The sequence below is a fragment of the Lycorma delicatula genome, chromosome 1 (assembly GCF_047948215.1).
Source record: "Lycorma delicatula isolate Av1 chromosome 1, ASM4794821v1, whole genome shotgun sequence".
Classification (NCBI taxonomy): Eukaryota; Metazoa; Arthropoda; class Insecta; order Hemiptera; family Fulgoridae; genus Lycorma; species Lycorma delicatula.
In genome coordinates, this window is record NC_134455.1 from 215,719,673 (window position 1) to 215,732,649 (window position 12,977).

Here is a 12,977-nt window from a genome sequence, read left to right on the forward strand (position 1 = left end):
TTTTATTATATGAATATCATGTTCAGGTGCTAAGGATGGAGTCAAGTTGTATGTTTCATGGTGGTTACATGTGCTGTGTTTCACTCTACATTTGTTATGTTTTTTGGTTGGTTTTTTGGCTGTATTTGTTTTATTTGTGGATAAGGATCTGTTGGTGGAAGATTTTTCGATATGCTTGTGAAGTTCAGTGAATTTTGGTTGATGGACTGCTGTGTTATTTTGATTTTTGTATTTTTGCTATTAAAATCATACAAGTTGGACGGATTTAACCTCAAAGACTTCAAGAGAAATTCTAAGTCTTTTGTGTGTTCAGACAGGTGACGGACGTCACTGTCAATACTGTAAACAAGAACTATGAATATTTTTCATCTGCCGTAGTGGAAATATTCTAAGACCTCAGCTGCTTTCTAAGGAGGAAACCTCAGATTTTTCTGTCCATACCCTGATTTCCCTTTTCCTGTCAATCCTGCCCATATATTTCCAAACCCTTCTGGATCTGCACCGATCCGAACCTACTCCATCTTCTAACCCCATAACACCCAACCTCCCCAAAATCCAATTCCGGATTTGGGTTCATACATTTCACCTATCCTCTTGACACCCCCTGCCACCCCCTATTGTGCTTGTGGGGGCTTAAATTAAGTGTTTTTTTGGCATAGAATCCAAATTTGCATAGTTTGATGTATATTTAATTGGTGAATAAGTGAGAAAAATGGAGGAATAGGGTTTTAGGCCCAGGAAAAGCCTTTCTAGGTTGCCGGTTGGAGGGAGACGAAACCTCCACTGAAAAAGGAGGAAGGAGGACCATTTGTAGTGCAGAAACTAGGAGCTGCACGAGTGCTGATGAAGTCGCTGAAGCGGATAGGGTTGTTAAACCAGATACTGAAGCGGCATCGGGAGGAGAAAGTTGAGTTGAAGCAGGCAATGGCAGCAGGGATGTATGCGTATGAGTAGTTGATTGACGAGGTGAGGCTGCAGATCATGGGGTTGGTAAACTTGTTGAAAGCTAGCATGAATACTAAGATTAAAATTAAGAGTGCTCACTGTGACTCTGAAGTGATGAAACTCATGGAGGAGCTCAAGAAAGGTGGTTATTATTCGTGTGGATCAGCAGGACCGATTTGGGAAGTAAAGGAGGTGGTTTTGCAAACCGTGGAAAGTTGGCTGAAAGAGGAAAGGGGAAAGAGGTGTGAATGAGAAGAGCATTCCGGAGTTAGTATTAAAGAGGTGGCTGGCAGATGTGTTTGCTAAATGTGATGAACTGAGAGGATCAGTATTTGGAAAGCCCAAGGAGGAGATTGTGGTGATCTTCGATGTGGCTAGTGATGGAAAGATGAGCTATGGGAAGAAGGTGTTGGAGAAGGCAGTGACTGTTAAGAAATTGCTAAGGCAAGGAAAGGTGCAAAGAGGTCAGCTGGTGGTGGACAAGGGTCAGTTAAAGGTATTATTAGGTGATGTGAAAAAGAAGTTGGGGCATGTTACACTGTGGTGTTGAGTCGTTGGAGGGAGTCAAGCCTATGGTGGAGGATATGTATAAAGGCCTGAAGCAGTTGCAGGAACTGCAGGTCACATCTATATATGGGGCGTTAGTGAATCGGGTAGGCTGGTCCCTTAGGAAGTTATTAGAGTATATGAACTGGAGGAGAGATAGCAGCACTGTTTATTTGGATGAGGGGCAGCCGAGGCGTACTGATCTGAGCGGGCAGCAGCATTGTGGTGAAGGGTTGGGGACAATTGTTCTAAAGTTATAGGGGACTTCGTATGCAGAGCTGTTGAGGAAGGTCAAGACAGAGGTGCAGCACCTCTGCATTGGTTTCTCCTGAGGAGATTAGGGTCTTTAAGGAAGAAAAAGACAAGAGTCCTGGCTATCAGGTGGTCAGCTGTGAACGACATAGTTGAGCGCGGTGCAGATCATCTGATACGTTAGAGGTGATGGCAGAAAGGATCCAGTCCCAGCTGTTGGGTGGTCAGTCACGAAAGGCATAGCTGGGTGCAGTGCGGACTATCTGATATTTGAGGCGAGCGGCACCCTCCCAAAGGCTGAGGAGTGCAACAATGCAGGGCTGGTCTTGGGAGGTAAGTGCTAATGATGACCCTTTCCTTTTGCACCCAGGAATAAAACAAACTTTAAAAAATAAGGAATATCTACTATGCTCAACATTTATTCTTACTTTTATATACTTTCTTTAATCTATTATTTTAACTTTTATATTTTATCAACTTTGTCTGTGGTATTGGTTTTGAGTTTTATTTTGCCTTCTTGGCTTGTTTTAGTAAATTTTTATAATATGATTAATATTATGTTTACACCTTGTATAGTTTATTATTTCAGAGTTATTTTACCCTTTTACTAATAACGCCCAGGCATTTTTCGCCCACAAACAAAAAAAAATTTATTCTTACTTTTTAAGCAAGTGTAATAGTCTGCTTGTAACTGTAGTTACAAACAAAAGCTAAAGCACTTTGATAGTTAGCTATTTTCTAAATTTTTATTTAGACAAATTAGTATCGATTACAAATTTGGCTAGTATGAGCAATTGCTATTCTTTATTCACAAACACTGGTAGATGGAGGAATTCTGTACAAGATATTTGCAAAGATATCACTGTGAGCCTGTTTGGTTAGAAACAAAAAGAATGATGATCAATATTTTAATTTGATAAAATCATATGAGGTACATTGAACTACCATGATGGTTGTCATAGTTATTATGTACCATCCTTGTCAAACCATGCTGAAGGGTTAATGAGAAATATTTTCCCAAATGGTAGGTACTCCCTTGGCTTTTCTTTTGTACTAAATATTTAATTGTCAGAAGTTATATTTTTGATTTTCTGTTTCTACAGATGATATTCCATAAGTAGATTACAGCAAGCAATTAATTTGGTTATTGTTTTTAACTTTTTTCTTAATTTGAGTAAATTCTGCAATATTTTATTGCAGAATTCAGAATTCTATATTAAAATTTTTGCCATTAAAAATATCCAATACTTAAAACTAAAATACAATATGAACAAGCAATTTTCTCTATATTATTATTCTTTATTTAATATTATTGTGAATTGGTACATTTTTACTTTTAATTTTTTTGTAGGTAAACGAGTACCAGATATAAATTTACGACGTAGTGTTGAAGCTAAACGTGGACGTAAGTCTTCAACCAGTGAAGATGAAGGACCAGTACCTGATACTTTCGAAGGAGCATTTGCAAATTTTGTGTCCAAGAAAAGTCGAACAGCTCCTGTAGCAACATCAGCACTAACTTCCACAGCAACTCGTGCTGCAAAAAGAGTTCGACCTAATAGAGGAAATCAGAAACATAAGAATGAAGTAGAAAATGAAAAAAAAAATGATACCGAGATGGAAGCACTGACAGAAGATAAAGAAGTAAAGAAAGAGGCAGAAGAAAAAGATGAAGGAAAAGAAGAACCAAAGGCAAAAAAGAAGACTGTCAGAGCAAGTAAGTGCTCTGCAATAAAAACCAGTAAGTAATCATCTAAATGATAATTGCCATGTGGGATAGGAATGCGCCACATTCGCATACCAGTGTATGTTTGTTTTTATAGTAGCAATTCTTTTATTTGTTATTAAATTGTATGGGTTACAGATCAGATTTCTTTTTTCTTCTATGATGTGGTTTTTTTGTATGTTTCTCTAATTTGTAGTATGAAATTGCATTGTCAGTTTTTTTCAGTTTATATTATTCTGCTAATATTGGTAGTATTGAAGAATTCGCTAAATCCTAGTGACATGTATTTTTTCATCCAATGATACTCCAGTTATATTAAAAGAAAAAACCTCTTAAGATTTTTCTTATAGATTCCACAAATGCATCACACTAGTACCATGTGATAAAAAATATGTTACTGATTATGTTCTGGTGATTGATTGGTATCTCTGCCTTTTCCAAATGCTGTGAACAGTTCAAACTATCAAAAATAAATACGCTGAATACATAAGTAAACATATTCTTTATCAGTTACAGTTATAGTTTGAAGAAGAAAGTACAGACATGTTTTTCTGAAACTAACATTTACATTAAGTAGAAAGAAAGCATAATTCTTTAAATTGCTATGTTTATGTATTGAAAAGAGATTCATTTAACTTAAAAAGAGAGTTCATGTAAGAGTTGTTCATATGTAGGTTAAAATGTAGTTAATAAAATTTTGTTTTAAACTGTTTGTTCCTCCATAAATAAGAAAAAAAAAATAGGAAATAACTAATTCTTTACTTGATCACTTATTTGCTTTTATAAATAAAGTAACATTAAAATATTAATCTTATTGTATGTTAAATGGAATAATTATTAAGGAAAAACAATTTTTTAAAAATTCAAGTAAAATGAATCATTTACATTCTCAACATCATTATTTTTTTTTTTTAATTTCTGTAATGACGGTTAGTTCACACCATTATTGACTACAGAGTAGCTACTTTTAGATAGATTACATAAGAAAGCTATTCTAATGGGTATCATGATTCAACTTTGGGAAAATTTTGACATACCTTTGCGTTACACATCCCCCAAACCTCAAAAACACTATCAGTTCAAAAGTTTACAAATAATATATTTAACTTTCTTGTGGACACGATAACTGCCATAATTTTGCACCAATCACTTTCAAATTGTTACGTAAACTATAATTACCCAAAGTCTCGGTTGAGTTTGTTAATGGGCAAAATCAGACCATGGGATTGGAATGGGAGGCTTTTTCAAAAAACATAATATCGCTGTAACTTTTTTATTAAGTAAATATCAAATTTGTTTAAAGTTCCTACTATTCTTTGGATAAGGGCCTAAAGCTTATCTAAGTAAAGTTTTTTGATATCACCGACCATTGGCCAAAGGGGTGGAAAAAATGGGGTTTCAGAGACAAAAAAACTCATCCTTCCCTTAATAGGCACAGTATCAAATTGGTTTAAAGTGGTCGTTAGTCCTCTAAACATTACCTAAAACTTTTGTCTTAAACAATTTTTGATATGACCAATCCTTACGGCAAGGGATGACTAAAATGTTGCTGGAATTATAAGAAGATCACCTTGTCGTATGCCAAATATGTGAAACTTTTTTTCACATGCAACCGTTGTCGTATTGAGTAAATTTGAAGTTTTTCTTAACTTTAAAGTAGAAATATTTTTTATCTCCTGCTTAGCACTGGTGAAATCTACCTCTGCCTTCCAGCCTGCTGAAAGCGACTTTTTTACATTCAAAATTATTTTAAGATTACTTAAGGTAATTTAAATCTATTGCAATTGGTTTTATTTTCAAATTATATTCACTCGCCAATAAAGTTTTGGTCTTGCTAATAAGCACATAAGTCTGAGATACAGATTTCAGTTCGTGTCATTGGGGACCTTACAACTGCTGATGATACCAACACTTATTGCTAGTGTATCTGGTAGTAACTTATTTGAAAACTGTTGCTATTTTAAAAATTCTGACTACATAAACTATACCTACATGTTTTGTTTCACGGGTAATAATCTATGATGAATGAAGGACCTCTATTCATCTAATGTTATCTTTTGTAATTTCACAAACATGGAAATAGTATAATCACCACCTGCATTAGTAGTGTTATTTGTAGTTGAATTTTCTTTATTGAATGCCATAATATAACTTCTTAACATCTTCATTTCTAGAAACTTCAGACACATACTTTCCGTATTCAATTTACTAGATGTTATGTACTATTTGAAACTTTGTAAAAGTATTTTAGCTTTGGTATGATGATAGATGCGTTTTTATATATGGATATTAAATACACTTTTCTTCTACTTCTAGGTGATATCTGATTAAATAGATAGTAGAAGATAATACAACCATTAAAATACTTCACTTATCGTAAGTGTTTTACTACACGAATATGGTCTTTATAATGATCAATTTGCTCCAGCAGGTAATTGATAGGCAGCTGATGTGATTTTTATTCCTCTTGACATAAAAAGAATTTTACACATTATGAAGATAATGTGTAAATCATTAGACTAAACAGGTGCCTTCTGTTGCTAATAAAAGCTATGATTGCCTTAGTTACCAGATTATCTCTGTTACTATTCTCTTTAGTAAATGCTTTTCTACATGTATGAGGTGTGGCTATTAAATAACAAGACTAATGCTGTAAAATATTTTATTTTAAATTTATACATATTTAGTTATTATTATCCCCTTCAATATATACCCCTCCTTTATCCCTACAATGCTCCATGTGAATTTTCCATTGTTCGAAACACTGCTGGAAGTCTTCTTCTATGAACTCTTTCATGACACATGCCGCATTTTCTTTCACAGCTTCAGTGGTCTGAAATCTTGTTCCTTTTAATGCAAATTTGACCTTGGGGGACAGATAAAAATTACGTTGTGCCAGGTCAGGCGAATAGAGTGGATGGTCTAACACTAGGATGTTATACTTGGTTAGAAATGTCTTGACAGACAATGCAGTATGAGCCAGTGCAGTGTCCTGATGAAGAACCATTATTTGTTCTTTCACAATTTGGATTGTTTTTTTCTTATTTTTTGTTTGTTTTTTTTTTGAGTTGAGCAAGGACCTCAAGATAGTAATGTTGATTATTAGTTTGACCTTCAGGAACACATTGAAGCTACACAATTCCATGAATATAAAAAAAAAACAATCGCCATCGCTTTGAATTTTGATTTGCTCATTCAAGCTTTTCTCAGCCATCTTGGAAACACTTAAACTACCCAAAAACCTGTGCAGGTGATAAAACATTCATTGCCATATACGTTTTTTAATAAAAGATAAGTTTCAGTAGCGGTTTTTTCAAGTTTCTTATGAAATTTCACAACAATTCTTTGCTCTAATAAAACACTTATAATTTTTTCGGCAAAACAAAAAAACAGATGTTATCCAAACGAAGACCATGGCCAGACTGATACTTCTACTGAAACTGGAGTGACAGCAATCGAAAAAGAAGGCTTCATACTACACAGCTGTCGGTCATATGAATTAGGCGCATGCACAGTTCTATAGTAGCATTAATCTTATTAGCCACACCTCGTATGATTATTTCAAAAAACTGTATCTTGTGTAAAACATGGCCTGAGCTCCAAAGTTGTGGTGATAACAGTTTAAGTAATATTTTGCTTCAAACAGTAATGATATTTAAATTATTTGGATGACAGTATTCTATTATGAATAGTGGTGGTGTAAGTTGTACGAATCTGTTGGCACAGATTTACTTGTACAATAATATACAGTTTGAAATAAAGTATTTAATTCTTCCCACCCTTATCTATCATCATCTTTTCCACCTAAAGTTGACATTGAATATAAATTAATGAGAATTATTCATTTATTTATATAAGAAATAAAATAATCTTATGGTTCATTATTGTCATTCATTTCATCAGACAATTACTCATAGCAAGAGTTAAAGTAAATATTTGCATGAATAAGGTGAAATTATCTATGATGCTGAGGCTAGCAAAGAGGTTGTGAGTGTCCTTGCAAGGTGAGAAGTAAAGAGCAGAGTACATCAAAACCACATCTTCATGTGCTAGTTAAGTTTGTATGTGGTATAGAAATAGTCATTAATGTTTGTGATGGTATGGGAATGCTCTCCACAGCACAGCCATTGAAGTTTCATTTAGTGTCTTGCTAAACCACATAGTTCATTAAATTTATTACATGGGGCTAATGATGTGGAATTACTACATATTCCTAATCTGGTGTAATTGAAGGAAGAAAAGAAGATATTCTGCAAGTTTATATTCACTTAGAATAGTGATGTTTAGGCAGTCATACTTCAAATATTCTTCAAAATCTTTCTTCAGGCAAATAATTCTGTAAAAGGTTTTAAACTGATTAGACTAATTCCCTTACAACTTCTCAAGAAAGATACTGCCAATCTTAAATTGTCATTTCAACTCAAATGTCTGTGTGCTTTAATTCTGTTGAAATAGTGTTCTGTGAATCCCATCTTAAACCTGACTGAATCAAATTGATAGCAATTATCATAGCTGTGATAATGAGGACAAGCAAAAATGGAGGAAAAATTAAACATTATATCCTCCCCATCCCCCTTATTCTAGAAAAATATTTAAAATCTCATCAGTTCATCTTAAAAGCTTTTTTTTTATGTCTGAGGTAGGGAAATATTTAACAGACACCATCCGCAGAGATGGTAGTGTCAGGCTCTCACCAACTAAAACCCCTTTCAACAACACATGAAGACCAGACCTGCTATAAGCATCACACAGTCTCTGAGGATATTCCATTTTATTCAACAATTGATCAGTGCATCACTATTTGTGATTTTGATGATATTTGGTATATGATAACTACCCACTTGTAGTGGCCAAAAAATATTTTTTTCTTGAGTAATAGACTACTTTCTAACTCACCAACAGGTAAAAATAGCAATTTTCTTCACTTTTTCCATTAGCTGCAGCATTCTTATTTTACATTGTACAGAAGATCAAAAAGGGCTTTTTAGGAAACTGTAAAGAATAACAAAATTCATTTTGTTACATGACTAAATCTTGTAATGTTTACTGAAGTTACATTTACAAATTGTTTTTTTTTCCAAATTTTGAGCCAAAAATAATTAATGAAGGGTAACAGACCTGTTTTTTACCTTTTGTACTTATAAAAAAAATAGACTATTACTGAGCATCCTTCATTAAAAAAATGACCCCCATTACAGCAGTAAGTACTTTTTATATACTTTAAAACCACATACAATTTATTTTGTTACTCAAAGGGGTTGACGAGTAATGCAGCCAACAAAACGGCTAAAAACACGCTCCTTCTAACCCTAAACAACATGTTCAAAAATACTGATTTTATGTATTTTTTTAGATTATAAAAATTACAACTAAACCCATTAGAATGATTAAATTGTTAATTAATAAATAGTCAATTACAAAATGATAAACAATTCAAATACATAACCAAGTTGTTCAATACACTTTTACAGTATTTTACTCCTGCTAATGGAAGTTATGAATAAATCTTGCATTTTTGATAACAAATTTAACTAACATAACTTAGTGCTGCTGCCTTTATTTTATTGAGTAGAAGTGACAAGTCCTCATTCATTTCTGGTGCAATGTTGTACCCTCTTCCAGTATATAGAAAAAGCTAGGAAGGCATGAGATTCTTAAAAATATTTTCAAGTTGAACCCATGTTTGATTATCATCCCTTAATGATTTCTTGAATCTACCAGGACCGTGCAGATGGAAAAAGTGTATTCGTCGATATTCCTCTTCATTTTCGTGATTTCAATGTCTTCGCCTAACCACCACTTCGCAGCAGACATAATTCGGACATTTTGGCTTTGGAAAACCTATAAAACAATTAGAAACACTAATGTCCTTATGTACCAATACTAATGTAAATGTTTCTGATTCAGAGGTCGCCCGGACTTTCAGAATATATTTCTGACTTGTTGGAACATAACTGTGTAAAGTTCTTGTTTCTGGGAATGTTGTGATTACCTGATAACTAGAACTGAGGTATTCTTCAGTCTCTTGAACATCTTTATTAGAGCAGAAAATAAATGTTATATTTTTAATAATTGTACATTTCAGAAGGTGTAACAATTTGACTGTCCTTTGAAGGTCTGCTTTAGTCACAGTCCTTTTTACAGTTCCACCAATACCATTACACAGTCCCTTTCCGTGGAATTAGACAAAAAATTACATTCAGCTGAGATTTCTAAATCTTCTTGATGGTTGCACAAATTTATGAAATTTTTTTTAGTTTTTATACTGAGGGCTGAGGAGCCATCAGAAAAATAAAAAAATTGTTAACATGCTTTTGGAAGCAAAAGAACAATTAGTATTGTGCTTCAAGTACTCACTAATCACACAGTAGCTTTGACTTTGTAATTTTCCTTCTTTTTTAAAATATATGAGAAATCGATGTACTGTGGCATAAGTTTTTGACCAGTGATATGACTGGACTTTTGAGAGAGTATCCAATTACATTCACTCTCCAATAAGTTTTCTTTTTAATGTTGAGGAATTAGCTTGTTTCTTTGCAACAATTTGATGCCTTTTTAGATTATTTAAATTTTCAGTAAGTTTATCCAAGTACTCTTAAAATGGAAGAATTTGAGTAGTACACAACGGTCAACAGAAACCTACTGTTTGAAGATAATTTCAGAATCAAAATCATCCCAGCTCTTTTGCAGTAATTTGAGCACTTCATTAGTGCTTGGACATTTTTCACAGTGTGACAGCATATACAGCATGCATGTTTCATTTTCTATATCACATACCATTGAAAAGAGAATTTTATAATCAAATTTCATTTTTAGGGCAGATAACATGAGTTTTACATTTTGGTGGATGACACACACACCACACAGAGGGAGTACCTGACCCAACAATCAGAACACAAAATTTAGGTCTTAAATCAGCAAATTTTGAAAAACTAATTTTTAAATTATGTTTTTCTTTGAAGGCTGTGTATAATTCTTTTAAGTTATATTTCTTTTAAGATAAGCATGTTTTGAATATTAATTTTCTTCCCGTCAGTTTGTCTTACAGAGGATGCACAATCCTTCTTGCCTGGCATCATTCGGCTGTGTTCATCATTTTGGTAAAAATCTTGGACACATTTATTAACATTTCCATCAGTTACATGACGTGAGTTTCTTTTTGCCGATTTGTAGCAAAATTTCACTTGTTTTAACTAATTGTTTGGATTGACGGGCTAAATATACTGACCAACACTAAATTACTGACCAACTAAATTCATTTTAAATTTTTTGAATGCTCCAGCTACTTGGTAATAAACTTAAAATATTAATTTCCTGGGTTGATGTAACTGTTTTCATTTTATCCTTTATTTTAGTGATTAATTCTTCGTATTCCCTACCTAAATCAGTATAATTTTGTGGTACTAAACTGGTTTCCTGTAGAAATATTTAAATCAAAGGAATCATTTAATGTACTGGTAACTGACTCGACTATTTTTGTAACTGTATTTTTTTAAAATTGGTTCCTTTGCACTCCTCGATAATTTTAACAGGGGAAATGCCAAGTGCTGAACAAGCTTTGTTCATTGACTTGACTATAACACATTAAGGCTCAACTATATCTTAACATTCCGGTTTGCTTTCTGTATCATCTTGTGGTTTTTTTTTGTATTTTGTTTAAGCATTTTATATACAGTGCTCTGCCTGGAATTAATTTTAAATTTGGATTGCTTGTTGAAAGTATCAAAGATATTTCTTAAAGAAATTTCTTAACCAGTTTAGTGTGACAGCTAAATGGGTCAAAGCAACTTTTCCCATTAATATGAAAATATTTATCCAAATATTTGGTTTTGTGAAAAGTACAGATATTTTTTTTATTTTAGTACATCCACTTCTGAAAGATATCAATGTTATTTGCTGCTCAGTAAACTCTAAAATATCGTGCAATACTGAAGATTTATTGTAAGTCAATTGTGATATACTGCTTCAGTCTAAATGCCAATTGAACACTCCTTAATCCATTTTTATAAAATGCAAGGATTCTTACAATAACAATACAGTTAGTATAAATTGTAAAACTACCAATTCCATCTCATTTTATCTTATCCCAGTTTCTCTACAGCTAAAAAAGAAGATTCTCCAATTAATAAAATTAAAAATAAAAGATATCACATAAAAAATAAGTTCACTGCTAATAAATTTTCTTTATAAACAAGTGTGCATTACCTCTACTACTAACACTAGCAACAAAACAACATACAACATTAAAATCAAAACAGTAACTGAGCCTTCTACAATGCTTATATTCAGGATTATGCAAACATTCATGTCCAAGGAACGGAGTTTTTAGCGGTTTTGATGGCCTCATTACTCATCAACCCTTTGAGTAACAGAATAAATTTTTTGCGGTTTAAAGTACATTTTTTGTCTTTAGTCATTTGACTGGTTTGATGCAGCTCTCCAAGATTCCCTATTTAGTGCCAGCTGTTTCATTTTGGTATACCCCCTACATCCTACATCCCTAACAATTTGTTTTACATATTCCAAATGTTGCCTGCCTGCACAAGTTTTCGTTTCTACTTGCCCCTCCAATATTAAAACGACTATTCCAGGATTAATATGTAGCGTATAAGTCTGTCTCTTCTTCTATATTTTCCCAAATGCTTTTTTCTTCATCAATTTGCCACACACCTCATTTGTCACTTTACCCACCCATCTGATTTTTAACATTCTCTTATAGCACCACATTTCAAAAGCTTCTAATCTTTTCTTAGGTACTCCAATTGTTCAAGGTTTACTTCCATATGAAGCCACACTCCAAACATATACTTTCAAAAATATTTTCCTGACGTTTAAATTTTTTTTTGATGTAAACAAATTATATTTCTGACTGAAGGCTCATTTCGCCTGTGCTGTTATTTCGGCATTTTATATCACTCTTGCTTCATTCATCTTTAGTAATTCTTCCCAAATAACAAAATTCTTCTAATAATCTTTTCACCTCCTATTTTCACAATCAGTGGTCCATCTTTGTTATTTCTACTACATTTCATTACTTTTTGTTTTGTTCATGTTTATTTTCATGCGGTAGTTATTGCGTAGGACTTCATCCATGCCATTCATTGTTTCTTCTAAATCCTTTTTACTCTCAGCTAGAATTAGTATATCATCAGCAAATCGTAACATCTTTATCTTTTCACCTTGTACTGTTACTCCAATTTAAGTTGTTCTTTAACATCATTAACTGCTAGTTCCATGTAAAGATTAAAAAGTAACGGGGATAGGGAACATCCTTGTCAGATTCCCTTTCTTATTACGGCATTTTTTCTTTGTTCTTCAATTATTACTCAACAGTAATAATGTTAGTTACTCAACAGTAGTAATGCTGTTTGGTTCCTGTAAATGTTAGCAATTGTTCTTCTATCTCTATACTTGAACCCTAATTTTTTTTTTAAATGCATTTTAATCCAGTCTACGTTATTGAATGTCTTTTCTAGGTCTATATATGCCAAGTATGTTGGTTTATTTT

General features: G+C 33.2%; 1 protein-coding gene across 3 annotated transcripts in view; it reads left to right on the forward strand.

Annotated features, from left to right (window-relative positions):
• Positions 1–12,977, forward strand: part of LOC142328468 (uncharacterized) — a 167,516-nt gene that overhangs the window by 40,542 nt on the left and 113,997 nt on the right. For 2 of the 3 annotated variants that reach the window (XM_075372274.1, XM_075372291.1), the window contains exon 5: positions 3,095–3,484. In XM_075372274.1, coding sequence (XP_075228389.1) covers positions 3,095–3,484 — 390 coding nt within the window. The remainder of the gene's footprint in view (positions 1–3,094; positions 3,485–12,977) is intronic. The other variant, XM_075372282.1, reaches the window with a different exon arrangement.